The sequence below is a fragment of the Diadema antillarum genome, unplaced genomic scaffold (assembly GCF_040938485.1).
Source record: "Diadema antillarum isolate AM-2024a unplaced genomic scaffold, OU_Dant_1.0 seq00000931_RagTag, whole genome shotgun sequence".
NCBI lineage: Eukaryota > Metazoa > Echinodermata > Echinoidea > Diadematoida > Diadematidae > Diadema > Diadema antillarum.
In genome coordinates this window covers 340,122-361,587 of record NW_027271782.1, presented here as the reverse complement: position 1 = coordinate 361,587, position 21,466 = coordinate 340,122, and the positions used below count along the sequence as shown (strand labels likewise).

General features: G+C 38.9%; 2 protein-coding genes across 2 annotated transcripts in view; one reads left to right on the top strand and one right to left on the bottom strand.

Moving 5' to 3' along the window:
• The window catches only part of LOC139741475 (uncharacterized), a 51,478-nt gene that overhangs the window by 17,327 nt on the left and 12,685 nt on the right, over positions 1 to 21,466 (bottom strand). Inside the window, exons 5-11 of the mRNA XM_071652060.1 lie at positions 20,008 to 20,158; positions 19,216 to 19,298; positions 18,513 to 18,596; positions 17,345 to 17,407; positions 15,825 to 16,002; positions 10,928 to 11,238; positions 9,697 to 9,840 (exon numbers count right to left, since the gene is read on the bottom strand). Of these exons, the coding sequence (XP_071508161.1) occupies positions 9,697 to 9,840; positions 10,928 to 11,238; positions 15,825 to 16,002; positions 17,345 to 17,407; positions 18,513 to 18,596; positions 19,216 to 19,298; positions 20,008 to 20,158 (1,014 nt within the window). The remainder of the gene's footprint in view (positions 1 to 9,696; positions 9,841 to 10,927; positions 11,239 to 15,824; positions 16,003 to 17,344; positions 17,408 to 18,512; positions 18,597 to 19,215; positions 19,299 to 20,007; positions 20,159 to 21,466) is intronic.
• LOC139741445 (uncharacterized) lies at positions 5,420 to 7,806 on the top strand. Its single transcript, XM_071652026.1, has 3 exons — positions 5,420 to 5,948; positions 6,204 to 6,790; positions 7,241 to 7,806. The coding sequence occupies exons 1-3, from the start codon at positions 5,420 to 5,422 to the stop codon at positions 7,520 to 7,522; spliced, it is 1,398 nt and encodes a 465-aa protein (XP_071508127.1). The 3' UTR covers positions 7,523 to 7,806.

Below are 21,466 nucleotides of genomic sequence, written 5' to 3'. Positions count from 1 at the left end.
TAGGTTCTAACACTTAGGAGCCGTTCTTTGTTATAGATCTAACAGTTAGACGAAATTCTAGACATAGGACCTAGATCTAAATAGATCTAGGGATCCTAGAGGTCTAGTTCTAGATCTAGCACCTAACATTAACAATGTAATAGAGAGTCTAAGAACGTTTCTAAATTCTAGACCTCTTCGATCGTTGATTAGGCGTAGGCCCTAATCATTTTTAATTTTAGAAGATTTTTCATTTACATCATGTGAGCCAGTGATTTCATGATTTAGCATTTTAGATGTGCTAAGCCTGAGGATATTGCATTTACTTTTTAAAGACCTTCTAGACCTAGACCTCTATGGCCTGTATATAAACAGTAGGCCCCTGGCCTAGCAGTTCTAAGTACCGGTAACACTAGGTGTCTAGAAAAGGTTCTAACCTAACGTTAGTTAGGTCTAGGCCTAAGCATATACTGCACGTTGCCAGATGTAGACCTTACTAAGGTTAGAAGTAGGCCTAGAACAATCTAGTTGGGTCAAATTCTTTAAAGCGGAAGTAGGACCCTAGGCCTAGATTCTAAACTTTCAATCAGTTGTAGACTATCTAGACCGTTTTATATGGAACATAATATGTTACTGTTAGACCCTACAGGGGTAGATATCTAGACCCTCTAACAATTACATTTGACCATCAATGTCAGTTGCTGAGTTAGTCTAGCGTTAGACCTCTAACATTAAGCCTTCAAGTTCTGTTCTCAAACAGTCATGACAGTAGATAAACCGAATCTCCAGTGTGGAGCACCTTTAGGCCTACTATAAAGAATGAGAAAATTCCCTCCTTCAATTTAAGCCTATAATATTTAATTTCATGTATCACAGACAATTGACTGTACAGATATTTTTTTCAAATAAAAATTAGATCAAGAAATCCTCGGATTGAGGTTTTAAATGATTACAAATCCACTAACTGTTATTTCTCATGCAAATTTCAAATGTTCAACTAAATAATTTATTAGATAATGTGTTTTTTTTCCTCAGGGATTTATTCCTACTATAAAATAAACTGCACTTTTTAGATACTTCAGATGACATACATACATTTCATCATGTCTCAGTCTAGTCACATTGATCTGCAGTCTGTTTACAGACTTTGTGAGGAGGTCTGCACACTGTACCGTACAACATGGGCAATTGCAATACAACTATGTACGTAGGCAATGCAATGTACTAGTATTAGGTTGCTAGTCTTGGAATTCAGACCCACATCACTACATGTGCATGTTTACAATAATGCACTACTTTATACTGGTTTTCCTATGGTAGCAGGTGGTTAGTCTGTGTTGCAGACCTGAGGGGGGATTGTTGGAACAGTCCAGTATTCTTAAGCACCTTTTTACTAAATTATTTGATATTACTGATAAAGGATTATCAAAGCAGTATCTACCTCTTGAAGAGAAATAGCAAAGCGTGGCATCACACCGGTTCAGATAAATGTTGGACAATGACAGAACCAGGTGTGTTGCAGCTAATATTTTTTTTTCTACCAAAACCACTAGTCTACCAGCAGGAGAGCTGCATTTATTGCATTGAAAACTTTGTTTTGGGTATTGCCCCACATATTTCCAAACAAATGTAACCTGTTTCCTTTGAGATTGTCCGAGTCCCATAGGTTTAACACAGGGACTGCTCAGTTTCTGTAAGCACTTATGTATTGTTTTCCCTTCTGCTCTCTATGTGTTTACTTCTTATGGAGGTTATTCAAAGGTTTAAAAAGGGTAAATGTTTATTGTTTCCAGAGTTGAAGTAAAATTGAGACATTTTGAATTCTTCTTATAATATCTTTACATTTGTAATTTCACTGATAAAGACTCCAAGTGGTTTGAATATTTTGGGTCTGATAGCTATAGACATGCTATTCAAAAGTAATGTTTGGTTGGTTCACATTTGTAATTGTAATTGGCTGGTGAACAAAGTCTAGGGGGAAGTTTACAAAGGCGTAAAAAAATGGCTTAGAGTGGAATATTCCCGACCACAGAGGCGGTTTATTCAAATATTTATGATGCTTCATGTCAAAATGCATTCCATCCCAAATCCATGTGATTAATAGGAGGAAAAAGTGTACTACATTAAAAACAACAATAGTTCAACTAACCTCATGCGTCCAGCAGCAAAATGAAATGATTGCTAAGTTCTAGTGTCTTGTCAATCAAAGATGATGTTACATAATGACATTTATTCAAGTCAGCTACAACTGTATATCTATAAGCCAAAGTGAAGGGGTGGAGGTGGGGAGAGAAGAATGAAGTAAGTTACTGGTACCGGTATCTGTAGTATTGATTTTAATTATATTCATTTTAATTTTCTTAATTCTCTTTAGGTCACCATGGATTGGAGCATTTGTGTAATCTGCCAGGAACAAACACAAGAAAAACTTCACTGTCCAAAAAAAGGGGGACTCAATGCTGAAAAGGTTTATGCTTCATTTTTGAAAAATGTTGAGGAGTTCAGGAAAATAAACGCCTTGCCAATTGATGTGGACTTTGGATCTGAAGGAACAGTTGAGGCATTTGTGAGAAACAATGCCTTGTGGCACCGTTGTTGTCATCAACAATTTAATAATGACAAACTCAAACGCAAATTGAAAGGGGAAAGAAAAGATGAAGAAGAAGGAGATGCACAATGTGACATGAGACGGTCAAAGCGCCAGAAGTCGGGATTTGAATACAGGAGTTTGTGTCTCTTCTGTGAACAAATTGGCAATGACAAACTGCATAGTTTTCAAACATTTGAAGCTGATCAGTCTCTCAGGAAAATGGCAAGTGATATGCAAGATGAAGAACTCATGCACAAAATAGCAGGAAGTGACATCATTGCTCTAGAAGCGAAGTATCACATAGATTGTTTGACTAAATTTAGGAACAATTATAGGGGCCATCAGCGCAAAGTTGGTTCTTCCAGTACAGAAACGACAGAGGGCGAACGAGCACATGCTCGAGCATTTGTTGAGCTGGTTTCTTATGTTGAGCTTGCAATAGAAGATGGGCAGTACATCTTCAAGCTATCCGATCTCCACGAGAAGTATGAACAGCGTCTCGAAAGTCTTGGACATCATGTATCTGTGAACAAGGGCCGGTTGAAAATGAAGCTTGTGGATCACTTCTTCGAAACAGGCGTACAAGAACAATCAGATGGCAAGAATGTTGTTCTCATATTCCCTGAAGGTATGCAACAAATGCTGAAGGATGCTCTAAAGGACAAAGACTACCAAACTGAAGCTTTCCTGTTCGCCAAAGTTGCGAAAATCTGCAGAGAAGAAATGTTCAGGAAAACACATTTTGAATTTTCCGGCAGCTTCCCCCCGAATTGTCAGAAGATGCTTCCAAGTCTTACACTCCTGTCATCAATGATCCTTTACGGACCAGACTTAAAACACAATGAGGATGGTGATGACTCACAGGCATGTTGCACAATGGCCCAGATGTTCCTCCATAATTCAAAGAAGAAGAGCAGAAATCCGACCCCGCATAAACGCCAGTCTCAGGATAGAGAACCACCACTTCCAATCTACATTGGCCTGAACATCCATACCACGACAAGGAACAAGCAGCTGATAAATCAACTGGCCAGGCTTGGTTTAAGCATCTCATATGAGAGAGTTCTACAGTTAGAGAAGAAATTATCAGTTGCAATGTGCAAGCAGTTCACAGCTGAAAACATTGTGTGTCCATCCATTCTGAGGAAAGGCATTTTTACAGTTGGGGCACTAGACAACATTGATCATAACCCATCGTCAACTACAGCTAGAGGATCGTTTCATGGAAGTGGCATAAGTGTCATCCAATTTCCTACACAATACCATCCTGGACGGAGGCGGGTATCACAGTGGTTTCTTCCTGCAAATCCAAATGAGAGACCTCAACTGCTTGATTCGTATAGCATAGTCGAATCAGTCCATCTCAAAGCATCATCTACTAGTGTTCCCAAGGTTACTATGACGGCTGTAGATGGAAAGCTTCAAGACGCACAAGAAGAAGAGGGAAAATGGATTCAGCATGCCTCTGAACTACTCGACAGACAAACACTTAAGAAAGGAGAAGTGATCTCATGGGCTGCATATCATGCATCTAAGCAATCACCTCCTCTTGATCCTCCTGCTGTCATCGCACTTCTCCCTCTCTTCCAAGAGAAGGCAGACTCGCCTGCCATGATAAAGCATGCTATGAATGTCCTTGCAACTGTCACTAACTTCCTTAATCCAGGCCAAATCCCTGTGTTGGCGTGTGACTGTCCAATATTCGCTAACTGCAAGCACATACAATGGACCTGGCCTTCAACCCATGGTGAGGATAAGTTTGTGATCATGTTTGGTGGATTTCATTTGGAGAAAGCCTTGTGGACAGCATTTGGTGATTTCCTTGACAAAAGCGGATGGACGGAAGCTCTTACCGACTCAGGTGTTGCATCATCAGGTACAGCTAACTCCTTCATTAAAGCTGCTCATGTTACAAGGACCCGACATGCTCACCAGGTAACTGCCCTAGCTCTTTCGAAGTTACAACATCAGGCATTTGAACAGGTTGCAGCAACAAGTGGGAACCGAACATTTGAGGATTGGAGACATTCTATGTCTAGTAAAAGCCCTACCTTCCAGTACTGGGACTTGGTTTTGCGAACTCAGATTTTGATCCTGATATTCATCAGAGCTCATCGAGAGAGGGACTTCCTCCTCTTTGTGGAGTCACTGCAAAGCCTGATGTTCTTGTTTTTTGCACTGGACCACTACAATTACTGCCGTTGGGTTTCTGTCCATCTGCGAGACATGCAGTCCTTACCAGACGCTGTATCAGAGGGGCTCCAGAAGAACTGGGTTGTAAGCAAAACACAGAAGAGGTTTTCTGCACTTCCAATTGATCAAGTCCATGAACAGGAAAATGCAAAAGTCAAAGGTAAAGGTGGAGCCGTGGGCTTAACCGAAAATCCTGATGCTTTCCAACGATGGATGCTTGCAGGTCCCGAGCAAGCCAGACTGTTGACAGAGTTTGAACGTGAATACTTACCTGAAGAAGATCCAGAGGAAAACTGCAAACATCATGAAGAGACTCAATCAGATCAACAATCTTTCAGTAGTCAAACAGCAAAACTGATTGAGACAATCAGTGAATATGGCAACCCTTTCCTTGAGGACCATTCTGAATTGTTGGTCTTGCACTCTCGGGTATGTGCTGATAAATCAGTGGTAGAGACAGTACAGCATATCGAAGAACTTGGTTCCAGTCAGTATCAAGCGTACAATCGGGAAGTGTTCATTGAAAAAACCAAATCCATCCATGCACCAATCAAAAAGAATTCTCTTCCGCTCTTCAAGACATCAGTGAAGACACAAAGGAATCGCAAAACTGCAAAAATTACATCTCTTCAGAATGATGTGAGCCTCTTTGGTCGCATGTACATCGCAAACCAGCTGCGTGATGGTGACCCAACAGTATTCTTCAGCCACGAGAATCAGGTACACCCACCATCTCTATCAATTGGCGGGAAACTGCGCTTGACATCAAGCAAGTCCAAATTACTAACATGTCTGGACACAAATGGACAAGGAGAGCCGCCTGCACACATAGACTGTAAGATTTTTGATGGTGCAGCTCTAGTTCATGGGTTGCCAACATCATCCGTGTCTACATTTGAAGACTATGCAAGAACAGTGTTCAAGCCCATTCTGGACCGTGAATTGACAGGAATCAAACGACTAGACTTGGTGTGGGACCGATATTTAGCCTGCAGCATCAAGGAATCTACTCGACAGAAGCGTGGAAGTGGATTGCGCAGAAAGGTAGCACCCACGACCAAAATGCCAGCCAACTGGAAAGACTTCCTCCAAGACAGTACTAACAAAGAAGAGCTGTTCGCATTCCTGACACAGAGAGTGGCTGAACTAGAGTGTCCCAAAGAAAAGGAGCTGTATGTAACCTCAGGTACGTTATTCTTTATGTACTTCTGATTTAGACAATACTATCTCTAATAATTATAAGATTAAGATACATTTTGTGTAATTACAACCAATGCATAACAAAAGCTTGATGAGTGGGAATTAGTTTGGGAAGAGCTTCATATGATCTCACTAATCTTGAAGTATTATCCATGTAACTTTAGAACACATGTATCTATGGGTCCATAGGCAGAGAAGAAAATTCAAAGTCTTTCTCTTTTTCTCTTTTATGACTTTTCAGGTACTTCGGTGATTGCAAGGGGTGATTGTGAACCCATGGCAGACTGCACACATGAAGAAGCAGATACAAGAATCACAGTTCATCTTCAGCATGCAGTGGAGAGAGGGTCAAGGAAGATTGTAATCCGAACAGTGGACACAGACGTTCTTGTTATTCTCATCGGACAGTTTCCATCATTGTTCATTGAACATCCTGACATTGACATTTGGGTGGCGTTCGGTGTGGGGAAGAACTTCTGTCACTACAACATCAATAACATTTGCAAACATCTTGGAGATGACAAGTCACGAGCGCTGCCCCTGTTTCATGCTTACACAGGTTGTGATACCACGTCTTGCTTCCTTGGAAAAGGGAAGAAAAGTGCATGGAGGGTCTGGAAATCTTATCCTGAAGTGACACAAGCATTCCTTCATTTTGTGGATCATCCATTCCAAGCAGTAGATGTTTCATCTGAACATATCAGTTGTCTTGAGCGATTTACAGTCCTGATGTATGATGTGACAAGCAATCTCGTCTCTGTGAATGAAGCGCGCCGAGAGCTCTTCTGCAAGAGGAAAAGAAACCTGGAGAACATACCCCCAACTCAGGTACGTTCATTTGCACATTCACAGTCACTTTCCTTACCCCAAGGGATAGGACATACACGGAACAAGAAATTAAATTGCAAATACTTTTGAAAAAAACATGATTAATGTCCTGAAAAATCAATGAAAATAACATAATGATACCAACATCAGTGTTCATAGTTTAAATAATCATTTCCTATAATGCAAATGGAGTTAATCATTCTGTTGGGCAATGCGATACTCAAGTTCTTGTTTGTACAACCTTCAAAGCCTGGTGGCTTGTTTTGAAACTTGCTATTATGAAAATAGTATTTAAGTACTGGTATTAAAAAGAAACAGATATGATAGGAATTTGTCACCATCTCAACCAAACAGTTCTTTTTTATGTTAAGGTAACATGTTATTATTTGTTGAAACAGTTGATTAACTATACAATATATCTGGTGTGGTTTTTTTTCCAAACTATATTAGGATGCACTGCTCCAGCATATCAAGAGGGTATTATACCAAAGTGGCATTTGGACAACATGTCGCCAGGCACAATCTGCAGTTCCTTCTCCAGAGGGATGGGGATGGACAATGGAGGATGGTCACTGGGCACCAGTTTGGTTGACCATTCCTGAAGCAGCTAAAGCCTGTAAGGAGCTCATCAAGTGTGGCTGCAGGGCAGAAGCTGGATGTGTTTCTCGCTGCAAGTGCTCGAAAGCTGGATTACCATGCACAGAACTCTGCTCTTGCTGCTGTCAGAAATAAGCTTGCCCACATGTCAGGTATAATTACAAAATTGTATGCTAACCGGGTGCCAGAGAAGCCCACAATGATGAAAACACAATAATTAACCAGAGCTGGAGCCAACTTGTTTTATTAATTATTTATTTTTGAATGAAATTCACCTGGTGGTAAGCTACAAAGTATATGTGACATGTATATTGTACACGTTTACAGCTCTAGTTCTGTTCCAGATCTTGTCAAAGTATACACATGATAAGACGATATATCATACTAGTATTGGTTACAGTAAGCAAAGCATGAGTATACAACAGGAGCATTGTTTATTTTCATGATTAGATTATGAAGCCTAAGTCGCACAGAAATAGTAAATTCAATGACATACCAGAAGTGAAACCACGGAAATAAAGCAGAAATACATTTTTTTTTCGAGATTCATTGCTTATAAAAATTCTGCTATACCGGTACATTATATTGATCAATCATACCAACCCTGGTGGGAGTCTCTTCAAAGTCATGGAAGTTCTAACAGGGATGCCAAGTGCAAAAGAATTTTATTAGTGAGATTTTCATGGCTCAGCATCTCGGCGCATGAGTGAGGGTGGGAGGTTTTTTTTACCCCTCCCTCGGTATCGCGGTAGGGAGCTTTTTCAATTTTTAGCTCTTAATGATGCAATCAGGTTCATACTTAAGTGACTGTTTTTTACCTATTTTGAATGACAAAAGGGAAATATACCTTCAATTGCAACTATCACATTAATCCTTTGGGCTATGCTCATTATTATAGGCCCGAGTTGCAGACTTCGCTCGATGTGTGAGAAAGATGGGTGCCATGCGTGAGATTGTGAGATGGCCCCTAAATGCTCGAGTCTCACTCAGAATGCGTGAGACTTGGTAGCTCTGTTCTAAAGTCTCCTATGAATTTAACCAAAATCTAAATGTGTAGTTGCCATGGCAACATATACCACTTAACATTCAGAAAAAAGTATTACAAATACCTCCAATCGTCCAGTCGATCAGTTGCACCTATTCAAATGAAATCTCTTCAGAACTGGAAGTTATACTGTATAGCTTCCTGTAATCAACTTCAACTTAAAACCTTTGTATTGGGTTGCCATGGCAACGTAAAAATCAACGATCATATTCCTCCCCTACTATATTTGCTTTGTACCTTCTTTCATATCAAGCTTGTGAAAATTTCATCTTTCCTACCTGGAGAAATAGGTAAGAAACCTGATTTTTTAGAAAAAAAGTTCATTGACCTTTGACCTTTGGCAAATTCACTCCAAATTAGGTTGAAATATTTTAATTGTTCTCATTATTCTTCCAGCCAGGTTTTATCCAGATTTGACATTCCTGACTCGAGAAATAGCCAAAAAACCAATTTCATAAACAAAGGTCGTTGACCTTTGACCTTTGACCTCCTTCCCAGCATCAGTTTCTTTGGAGCACCCTTTTTTTTGAAAAGGCATATCATGAGGTACCTTTGGTGAAAAAATCATGCTTTTGTCCACCGTGTCACGATAATTTCACTAAGCCACCCCACTAATGTACATGTACAAAGTATTGAGTCTCCCGTATCCGGCCAAATCCCTTATCCGGATGAGCCCCGGTCCCGACTTGTCCGGATACGAGAGGTTCAACTGTACCTTCATAAATGGAAATGCATTTTCAGAGCTTACAGTTGATATTTCTTTTCCCAACATGTAACAACTGCTGAGAAAATCTACAAAACTATGGTAGTTTGGAGAGAGAGAGAGAGAGAGTGCTCAATGCTTTTCATGTACAACCAAAATAGAGCTTGTGCTGTGCACCGGCACAGCATTGTCAACACATTAGTTGGAAATTTAACAGCAATGCTGCCATCAACGTTTCTACATTTAGATGTAGATGTTGTGAGAATTTACAAATGTCCTTTCCACTACATTTGCTTTTGTGAACTGAAGGTTACAGCTTTCTCTATTATTTTTTGCCTATGAAAGATATGTTTTGTTGTTTTTGTTTGTTTGTTTGTTTGTTTTTTTGGTCTTTCCAAAATGGCCAGGTGAAAGACATGGAGCCCAAGAGCTTCATACCTAAATTTTATTTTACGAACTGAAAGTACTGTTCTGATATCATTCCGGTGACCCTCCCATCCCTGAATCAAATTCCCTGAAAAATATTGCTGGATTATCCAAATCTCAGGATTTACGTTGTACCTGCTGATTCTTCTGCTGTGTGACCCGAGGTTGGTACTTGTCCTGTTGCTGGAAGCCGTGCCTGTTGTAAGGGTATTGCTGCTGTTGTTGCTGTGGCATCTGATCCTGTTGCTGTTGCTGCTGTTGCTGTTGCTGTTGCTGCTGCTGCAATGTACACAGAGCATTGAAATACACCAACATTAATGTTTGCAAGTACTGAAATAGACACAACATCAGTATGCTTGTTTATGACATGCCTACTGAAGTCAAAGTTTCGTGCTATGCAGTGCTCCGCCTACTACCAATTAGGATGACTGAGACATATAATCTGTTACTTTTGTTCCTACATAAACCTACTACAGAATATTCAACGATGACTAAAAGAAGAAAACACCACAAATCAAATCACTTTGTCATTGTCCTATTCTGCATCGTAATGAAGGGATTATCCTCTCTCTTTTTTATATAAAATCATATATCTTGAACAGATAATATCTACATTCATATCTCAAGTGTTGTTGTTGTGTTGTTTTTTTTGTCTCTCATTTTATCTGTCTTGCAATCTGTAAATTGTGTGATATGGAACAAATTGCGTAACATGCATATATGACTCTCTGGAAATCTACTTGCATATGGGCTTCTTTCAAAGAAACATTTTAAAACATTTTTGCTCTTGTAGTTTATGTAAAGTGAAATAACACACCTCTAACATCTGTGCTCAGAAAACCTTGACTAAAAAATTGACTTACCACTTAGATTGCCACAATCTAATCACTGAGGTACAGTTTTTTCCTACAATCATTCCCGCAAGGTCCACAAACCCAAATTGGTGTCGGTAGTTTTCAGTCAGCTTTGACTAAAGTTTGCCTTGCTAGTTCACAATATCAACACTTCAATAAAATCTGCATAATCAGTCATTTGCAGAGCCATAGCAAGGCTCGAGAATATGCCGAGACTAGTATTAGAACACAGCTTAATATACAAGGATTCATTGCGTACTGTATAAACAAGATATATTTGCGCCATGAAATTTTCACAAATTGGAGCCGACAGCATTTTTAAAGGCATGGAATTTTCATAAATTGCCACTGGCATGCCAGCGCATACAGTGTAGACAAGAATTTTAATGTGCATTTCAATTTGTGAATCTTGGCTCTCGCGAAATTCACGCGATTAAAATGCATGCGAACATTCCTCATTTTACAGCATTCAATCTCCTGTTGCGAAACTGAAGTTTGCCAAGATTCCTCACCCCAACAGGTTGTCCGTTCTGATAATATCTCTGGGACAGGAGCTCCTTCTGTCTGCGACTGTCAAAAACCTGTTGTTGTTGTTGCTGCTGCTGTTGCTGCAACTGTTGTTGCTGGTTATCAAATTGTTGCTGCCCGCGGAAGCCAACCGGCACTCTCTGTTGCTGCTGCTGCTGAAGTTGTTTCTGTTGCTCAAGCAGTGCCTGTTGCTGTTGTTGCTGCAACTGGTTTTGTTGGTTGAAGCCAGCATTGCGCACATACTGTTGTTGGCCTACATACTGTTGTCCAAATTGGTCCCTCCTTCCATAGCGGTCTGAAATATGAGTAGGATTACAGGAGAAGAATGATGTCAATGAACTGCAGTGCTGGTAATAACAGATACTGTAGGTGAATCTTGATCAGGCTCAGATCATGGACTTCTAAGCAAAAGTTTTACATGAAATGTCTCATGGAAGTATTATAGAATGGGTAGCGAGAATCCTGCGATCTCATTGGTCGAGAGCTATGTGTTGATTTTGTACTGGCCGCACGCTGAGTTACAGTGGTAAACATGCTTTCGCGCACTTGTAGCAAGAGTACGCGCACTTGTAACAAAGGTTTGCTCACTAAGCAAGCGTTCGCGCACTCAGTATGAGACGCCTATTGGCTAAAAAAATCATGCATTAATTAGTTTTTACTGGATGCATGGTTCTGAAGAAAAGCCATGCATCTAGTAAAAACTGATGTATGATTTTCAGGCTTTTGTCTATGGCAAGCCAAAAGGACATGCATCCAGTGAATTTGTCATCGGGTAACATGATAGAAAAATGTTATTTTGGCAATACAATTACCCATTCTATAACACAGATGACGCACATGTCTTTTCGAGTGTCAGGCGGAATATAGTGTGCATGTGGTAACTATGGAATTTAGCCTAAACCCACTCGGCTTCGCCTCGTGGGTGAAGCATTCCATAGTTACCTTACGCACACAATCCGACTGACGCACTCAGACCTGTGCGTCACTTGTATACTGAAACCTCAACACATCATTTGAGTCTGTACATGTGACCCTGCATCACAAAACCAACAAAAAGTTGCCAGACATAGATTTTTAGCAAAGGGCAGATTCTGAAAGAGCACTATCTCAGCTTTAGAATGATCGCAATTCAGATGAACTCTCCTAACCTATCTAAATACTGGAAAGAAGGCACACACTCTGGAAAAACTGCGAACTCAGAAAACAGGCTTGGAAGTACAGTGTCTATTCAAGCACTTAACCTTTACCAAAGCCGCGCTAGCTGTGCAATGAATGCGACAAAAAAGAAGAAGATGTAAACCACTGGTGCAACAACAATAAAGGGATTATCAGATTACGCTGAAATTGAGCATGATATATGAACACATTCTGTTCATGATTAATGCCAACTTTCAAAGCAGAAGCATTATCCTCTAAAAAATTATGAGTTTGAAAGTAAAGAGTGCGCAAAGGATTTTTAAGAAATGAAAAGGAGCCTCTATTAAAGACATACCTGATCATACTACTCTACAAATAAAGAGCTGTAGAAAAACTGCTGAAATCACACTTTCCCATTCATTTTATGATCCCACACTTACGAATAATGTAGAAGAAGAAAAGTTCTTTCAGAAAATATGAAAAACTCAAGACTGACTTGGTTGACCAATGTCACCTTTTTTTTTGAGTCCACACGTAAAATCAAGAGGTGCAACTTTTTGTTGGTTTTGTGATGTACTGTCACACTTTAGTACCGGTAATAAAGGCAAGGGGGGGGGTGGGTGTTTCCATATATTTCATCTTTTACCATCTTTGTTTCCTAAGTAATGTACACAGGAAAACAGTCACTCCGAGATTCCTGACAAAAACTAACTGAATATAGATGTACACATAACTGCATTCCATCACATATACTGGAGGAGAAACACGGGCATGAACAAAGAAGCAAGGCCACTCAAAATGATTGGTGCAGAGTCATCAAACATAATCAACACTACACATTGTAACTTTGAATACAGTAGTAGAGACAAAGGTTAGCCTGAACAGTGTGTACACTCTTTTGACACTTCTGGGCCCCATTTCATAAAAGATGTTAGGATGGCAACTCTTGCTGGAATGGCAACTTCCAATAGCAACAGCCAATCAGGAAGCTGGATTCCTGTCGTTACTATGACAATTGCCATTCCAGCAAGAGTTGCTATCATATCAACTTTTCATGAAATGGGGCCCTGGTTAACCCATTGAGGATGAGTCCCGAGTATACTTGGGCAGGTGTCTATGGGAAATGCGTGTTGCAGCAAAATCAGCTCGTACTCAATGGGTTAACGTATTCTCTGTCTGCTGTATTCCTTTGACTTGCATCTTCTTCCCTTAACCTGTTGAGGATGAACTGATTTCGCTATAATACATGTTTTCCAGAGACAACTGTCGGAGTATAATCGGGCCTAGCCTTCAACAGCTTAATGCATAACCACACTAGTTACCCAACTTAAATGAGGTTTTAAGTGCCACAGATTCAATCTTTTTCCCTCTATTGATTCTCTTCACAATGTCTTGTGTAGCTCTATTTGTGAGTCCTGCAGCTTGGGTTTATAATCTGTGAGGTGGTCATGAGCCCTTTCACTATTGTTGTCTGCGGTAATTAACCCTGGTTGGACAGTGGGCAGTCCACACAATAGAGTCTCGCCCACATCAAGCACATGGTGTAACAATACATGCCATGATTCAATAGCCTGTTCCATGAATGGTAAGTGTTAAGCTTACTATGTAGCAGTACTCTTCAGGGCTTCTTGATAGCAGTGACTAATTCACAAAGCACTGACCAGATTAAATCTCCTGCTTTGCATGGCCAGTAAAGACAGAACTTGTACTTGTGCATTAAACCATACAGATAATGCTCTGTTCAAAACAGTGTTTGCATCAGCGCTTGTGGCATACATCAAAGCTCTGACTTGTAATATCAGTTCCTTTGGGATAATTCTGGACACACAAATCAAGCCTGGTAAGACAAAGAATTTTAGTGCAATGCCACATCATGTTAACACTAGCACAGAGCAAAGTGAGAAAAAAAAAAAAATCTTAACAGATAGATCAAAATCACACCTAAAATCATACCCCCAAAATACATGGAATTCAAAAGTTTCTCCTGTTTCTATGTAACACTGATATCTGTTATAAACCACACATATGCAAATTAGAGGTGACTATGTAATCACATCACAGGTCTTCATTAGCATATACTGATACATGAATATTCACTTAAATTCCGTTTCTTGGCATAGATAGAATAAAAGAAAAATGTTTCGTTCAAGTAGTATCTTTCACATCATCTACATGCGTTTATTGAGTGTAAATTGAATAAGTTTTTCTTTTCGTATCTAACAGTTATAATTAAAATTATATATAAAGTTGATTTTAAGATAACAGGAATGCATCTGTTAAAAGCTCATAAAGAGACTGAATTAGATTTGTTTTTGACAATTGCCTTTTGGTGTATTTATAAATATATACTGTTAAGAAATAAAACCGGAAAAGAATGTCGTGAAACTAATTTGCAACATTTGTTTGGAAGAGAAATTTGTAAAAGAATAGAGGAAGATCTGAATAGTAAGAAAACATATTATAATTTACCAAAGCAAATGAAGTATATTGTGTAAATAGTTTGTGGTTTCCTTTGATCTCAGGAACCCCTTTTGAAGCTCATTGTATTTTTTTCCATTTTTTGTATAATGTGATATAAAATGTTGAATTATGGAAGCAATAAATACCCTGTTGGGGTCCAAAAAAAAAAAATCTTTCACATCATATCACTCTAGTCTCCTACCAACCCTGTCATAATGACCTGTAGTTGCTAAATTACCAAAAAAAAAACACAAACTTTAATAACATTTTTTGTGGACATATATACTAGAGGGAGGGTTGTGAGGAAAATTGTAATGAAATCTTCACCTCTTCATATCTGTGTGAATGACTGCAACTAGTATCACTTACAAGTTACTTTAAAAAACAGTTAAAACTGTCAAAGTCCATCACTTTCCTATTTGTTTTTGAAGTCAGGTTGCATTAAACTTTATACCATCCTATTCATTTAATTCTTTTCTATCCATTCAAGGCAAGTTGAATACGATGTGGAATTTCAAGTATCTGTTGAATTTACTTGTATTGATAAGTAAATGTACACTCTTTTGCTGACATTCATTTCTTCTTCTTGTAATATAGGCACAATATACATGCCTCAGTGGTTGACATCATTTGCTGACTATTGCTAGTCACCTAGGGGCTAACCATGAGGGGCTGGCATCATTTTTTCTTGTGTGGGTGGGTAGGGGGATCAGTTCGTCAGGTTATGCCACCCTGCTCTTAGCAATTAATGTATGAAGTAAGTTCTTTTGTGTGTGTGAGTAATAACTCACACATGGGACCTCCATTTAATGTCCTATCCGAGAGACAAAATGTTTTTGCCATTTAATACTACCACTACAGGGGACACTATGATTACACACAACATTGCTCAGCTTTAGACTCAGGAATTGAACCAAGGTCCTTTGAATCTGGAGGCTTGCACACTACCTACTGAGCCAAATCACCACCCTACTGACATTCACTGATATACATCATGCAACCATAAACTTTGTATTCAAGGCATGATTCACCAACTGATCCTACTGTCCCTAACAATACAGGTTTTGAGAGTTAGAGGAATTTCATGATGCCTTCAAAATAAAGAAATATTCAGAGTTTGTGGCATCGTCGTAAGGAGGAAGGTTGAATTTGAAGGGGTTTATGACGACTGCACAAAGTGATGAGAAGTGGCAATGCCAAAGGAACTGTACATACAAACAATAACACATGAAAACGCTTTCATAAAACAGTCCCCAACAAAATATTTTGAATCAACAGTCTCACCTTGTGGTAAATTGTTCGGATCTTGCCTATTTTGTCCAACTAGCTGTTGTTGTTGTTGCTGCTGTTGTTGTAGCTGCTGCTGGCCAAGCTGTGGTTGTTGTGGAAGTTGTTGCTCCCGCCCAGCTTGTCGCTGATCACCAAACGTTATACCACGTCGTGCCATTTGATCAAGTTGTGTCTGCATTTATTACAAACAAACAAACAGAAATATCATCAATGGTGTAATAATAATAATAATAATTATTATTATTATCAATGGTGTCAAATTACTGCCACACCTAACAAAATTTGAACTGTGAGAGTAATCAAGAAAATGCCAGTTTTGTAGAATAAGTCAAGAACAACGTGCATGCCAATCTTATCAGAGTTGCTCTAAAACTTGGGAAGTTGTTTGTTTCATAAGTTTTCAGTTTGTCTGTTTTGGCCCCAATATATTGCTAACATGGCAACACACATTATGCCCCTCTTAAAACATGTTTTTTGCACATCAACACTTCAAGTCCAACATGTTTGCATAATTTCATTTTAATTGTCTTACAGCTAGAAAAATTGCTGGCTTCATAATCCGCCCCCCCCCCCCCCAAAAAAAAAAAAAAAATAAAATACCTTGTTCATCTACACATGGTGACCAGCATATTCACAAATACATTTTATTTTGTTTTTTGGTAACATTCAAAATGCCTAAAACATGTGGACATGGTTTGGTCTACAACCTTCTACAATGGGCTGACCGACTACCTGACCGACCACACAATGATCTGTACATATACCATTGTCAACTACGGGTAGCACATGCATGAAGGCCTTGAAATGAGGTACTTGTTACCCCCCCCCCCCCCCCCCCCCACACACACACACACACTCATACTGGAAAAGATCAGTTCCACGCTACATCACAGACAGTTTACACATCTATTTTAGCTTATTACGCTTGGACAATCATACACTTCCTCCATAGGCCAAAGCTGGCTTCAGACCAACCCTCTCATGCTAATACTTTTATGGAGCCCACATAAGGAGAGCATTTGATGCTGAGAGTGAGCTATGTCAATATATCAATGACATTAATAGTCAAGTTGCCGACAGATATATGAAATCAACCAATCTCAACGCAAACATGAAGTACAGATATCTGCTGAACAATATCTTCTTTTTGATTTTATATCTTTTCAGGAAATCAGTGTCCTCATATTATTTAAAATCTAGGATACTGTATGCTGGCTTTGGAGTTTCTAAATCATTTCCTCCAAGCTTACATCACCTCGTAAACATTGATAATGCAATTAAAGATTCATTTCTGTTTGTGGAGTATGCAGGGTCTCTTTCATCCTAGAAACTGATGAAACTTGGAACTTTGCAGTCACAGAAAATCTGCTACAGCATAGTAAATGCTTTCACATACAAAGGACCACATCTGCAACAATCAGAAATAGGGGCCAGGCATATTTGTGATTTGTATTGCTACCAAAAAAAAATAAATAAATGAATAAAAAAATAGACCAAAATCTGGCTGCGCTCACCTTGTATTGGTTATTCTTTTGTGATAAATCATCAAGCTGTGCTTGTAGCTGTGCACCGTTTGCCTAAAAGGGAGAGAAAAAAAAAAGAAGTTCATTTCTTTTCAATCCTCATGTAAACAGGATTTGGAAAGAATATTCATCTTACATTGATCAAGTGTATTGTAAATCATACTCATATGTAACAATATCCTTCTGGGCCTCTTGGAATATAATTATGCAGGATAATGTTAATGTATTCCCTGATGCGACTTGTGGATTGTATATCATATTTCATACATGAGCCTACAGCATTACTCTTGCCCTGAAAGATGGTAAAATATTGGTGTAGAATATCTCTGGTAGCTTCACCTTTGTGAGGAGTTAGACAGCTGCCTCACTTCACAAGACAATCTACTGCAAATTTAGTGATCTTCTGTCTTGACTTTTGACCATTGATCCCAGTCCTTTCAGGCAATTCTTTGTTTCCTATTTTTTTTTTTTATCATTCACAAAATGTAAATGTCACCACTAGACATTCCTAGGCAAAGCTATGGCCAGAAAATTTTATCCTTAACTGAAGTACATTGTAGTGACATTTGACCTTCACCTCTGGCCTATCATCACTATTATGTTCACGCAAACGCAATATTAATTTTGACCCTTCCCTCCAAAATCACATTACTACTTGACATTTCTAGCTGAAGTGATGGCTGGAAATTACCATTTTTTTGGTAACAGAGTAGTGAAATTTGACCATTCTCTTCGATGTATTTTCAGCAAAAATTATCTGGGTAAATTGCCTTCTATTTCTACCTTCAATGCGAAATCATATTAACAGTGGAGATGCCATTATGGCGGCAAAATGCCATTTTAGCCAAATGTTAATGACTTTTAATTCATAGTCCTGAAGGATTTTCCCCAGAATCTAATTGTACATAGAACACACCTTGACCATATATCAAGAAAACTATTTTTCTCATATCAAGACGATGAGATCTGGGACAGATGTGCTGATAAAAGGACAACTTTAAAACTTAGTCAACGATTTATTGTGACAGTTTTCCCAAATTTTGTTCACTTTTCTGTAAATATTCACAAATCTGTTTTTAGTGCTGTGTCATTCCTTTCACCAAAAAATTAAAGGACTGTACAAAATTTCCTGCTGTGCTCAGCTACAAGGCATACAGACCTGGTGAGTGTTGATCTGCTGAACTAAGCCATCAACCTGCTGTGAGAGTTGGTCCTTTTCTGCTTTTGTCAGCTGCATATCATTCTGCAGAAGGAAACAATGAGAACTAAGACATGCGTCCAGGTGGACTAGACATGACAAACAGGATCACTCAGAACTAAATAGTACATTTACATTACATCAACCCATTGAGGATGGTTTGATTTTGTTACAACACGCATTTCCCATAGACACTTGCCCGAGTATACCCGGGACTCGTCCTAGACGGGTTAAAGAATGGGCATCGGTGCATATAGCAGCATTTTATAAACCAGAGTTATCAATATTTTACCCTTGAAACCCACATTTCCTTGATGTGCATCCCCTTCCCCACAGTACAAGAACAGCGAGATAAATAAATAGATAAAAATAACAGTAATAAGTTCAAAAAAGAATAATATAAAAGAGTTATTTATCATATTCGCCTTTGGGCATTCTACCTCAACATCAGCAAGCACAGAGGCTATTCTGTGAGCAGAAATCATCACGTTTCAAATGATATCTTATCCCAGCAAAAACAGGGAAGTTAGACAGACCAGTATACATAAATTCCTTCAGCCTACAGCTGAAGATGTCATTGCAGATGCTCTTTGCAAGGGAAGGGGCGCAAAAATTGACAATGGACAAGGATAGGGAGGGGGAGGGGGAAGGATGTAGGACAGACCTCTATTTGTCTGAGGTTGAAAACTGCTTGTTGTTGCTGAGACCTGGCCGCCTCCACTGCCTCCTGTGCCTCAGAGAGTTGTGCTGTAGAGTGAAATAGCAGAGAATACATACATACCAAGTCAAAGGAGGTAGAAGTTCTAGCAGATTGGTCTATTCCTACGGTGACAGATGATCACATATTAATACAGATCCGTTAGAAATATGAGCTGTATCAAAGATCAATTTCACTATCAAAGATGCACACAGTATTTGGTACATGCTATGCATTTCTGTCAAGGGAAAGTTTATGCAGTGATTTATGGACCTTCTGCTAATTTTTACCCACATAGTTGTTGTGCTTGAAGTATTAAGATAGAGTTTAGATTAAAGAAAGGATACATCTCACCATTTGGAGAAGCATTGAATATCAATTGAAAATATAGTTCCACTATATACAGAGAAGTGGAGATTTGCCCCTTGGTAATCTGATAAAAAGTATTCTGTTCATGAATTCTACAGTTGAATAATCATTGATGAGTAAAAAAATTCCCATGATCTTCAAATGTTCATCTTTGAAGAAAACAATGTTTGAGACCTCTCACACTAAAAACAAAAATAAAAAAAACATACACTCACAAAGGTATACGCCGACAGACAGACACTCAGACACAAAAATAAACATAAACATTGGCATGCAGCACTCAAATACACCCACACATCAAATAAATGACAAAATATATGATCTATGATACATGACTGTCAGAAAGACTAAGGCCTTTGCTGGAGAATCTACAGAACACAATGGCCTTACATTGCAAGAGTTGTATCCGACTGGTGAAGTCCTCCCGTAGCTTAGCAACCGCATCATCGTGCTCCTCCCGCTGCTGCTCTGCCTGTCCCTGGAGCTCCCTCGTCATCTCTTTGTGCCTGTCCAGCTCCTCTCGCATATCATCGTACTGTGACTGCATTACGAACGTGAGAGAAAATTACAAAAATGAAGATATGGATCCTGAGCAAATGATTGGCTGAGAGCAGTCATGCAACCAGTCTTTCCATTATGCCCAAAACGCCCAGCAGGAATTAGTTTTTTTGCTAATGATCGGTGCTAATGACTGGTACTAACAACCAGAGATATCATTTTCAAATTTGTGACTTTGTTCATTCAGTTGCGCTTTCCATATTCATGTTCACAGATGCCACAATTGCACGCTTGCAGCAGCGAGTTCTCAATCAGCTACAAATGCGTGCTCAATCACTTACAATCAAGTGCTCAATCACTTATTTACTGTTAACGATTTCAAAGTTTGTGTTTAATGTGTTTTAAACATTTATTCAAACATATTGGCTTTGAGCAATTTTTACGTGTAGCTGACTGGTATTTATCCACGAAGGTAAATGAAAAATTGTTCATAAAACCATTTTATTAACCAAATGATGCATAGATTCAGGTTCTAACATGAGAGGAGACGCAGCTCACCCTCACATATTCACAATGTCATGCAACATGCACGAGGCACATTGTAAATACTCTTGAGTGCATTGTATCTCCTCTAACAAATTCAGACCTGTGAATTATTTGTATAATACTTTCTGACTTTTCCGACAATAATATTGTCGCCTGTCCAGCAGAAGGGCCCTAAGGCTTGCACGCTTGAAATATCACCGACAAAAAAAAAAAATAAATAAATTACTGTATATGCAGAATATTTCGCGAGGTTTTTATTTTCACAAATTTCACAAGTCAGGTGCTATTTGCGAAATTAAAGACACATAAAAATATTGACTCTGATCCCGATGTGAATGTGACGTACGAGCGTACACTTCTCCGTTCAGTACAGGACTCCATGATTGCGAATTTAACCACTCGCGAAATTGTTGGAAATTCCCAATTTGCGAAAATTTAGACTTGCGAAATACATGGCATATACAGTAATGGTTACATCACTATGAAAGAGCTTTTGAAACTGTCAGATTATGTCACAATAAATCAAAAATTTCACTTTAGGTTAGAAATTTCATGATATGACCTTTCTGCTAATAGGCAATGATAATCTATTCCATGCCTGTTGGACAATATTAGTTGTTGTTGTTTTTTTTTGCATGCTTTTGTCATTTTAACATTATCTATTTCTTGTTTGATGCTTTTGTTGTTTAAAAATTATTCATTATTTTGTTTGATGTTTTTGTTGTGTCACATTTCATGCCTGCCATATAATTTCTAACAAATTTTGTTCATTTACTACTCTACTTCACATATATGGATATTTGTT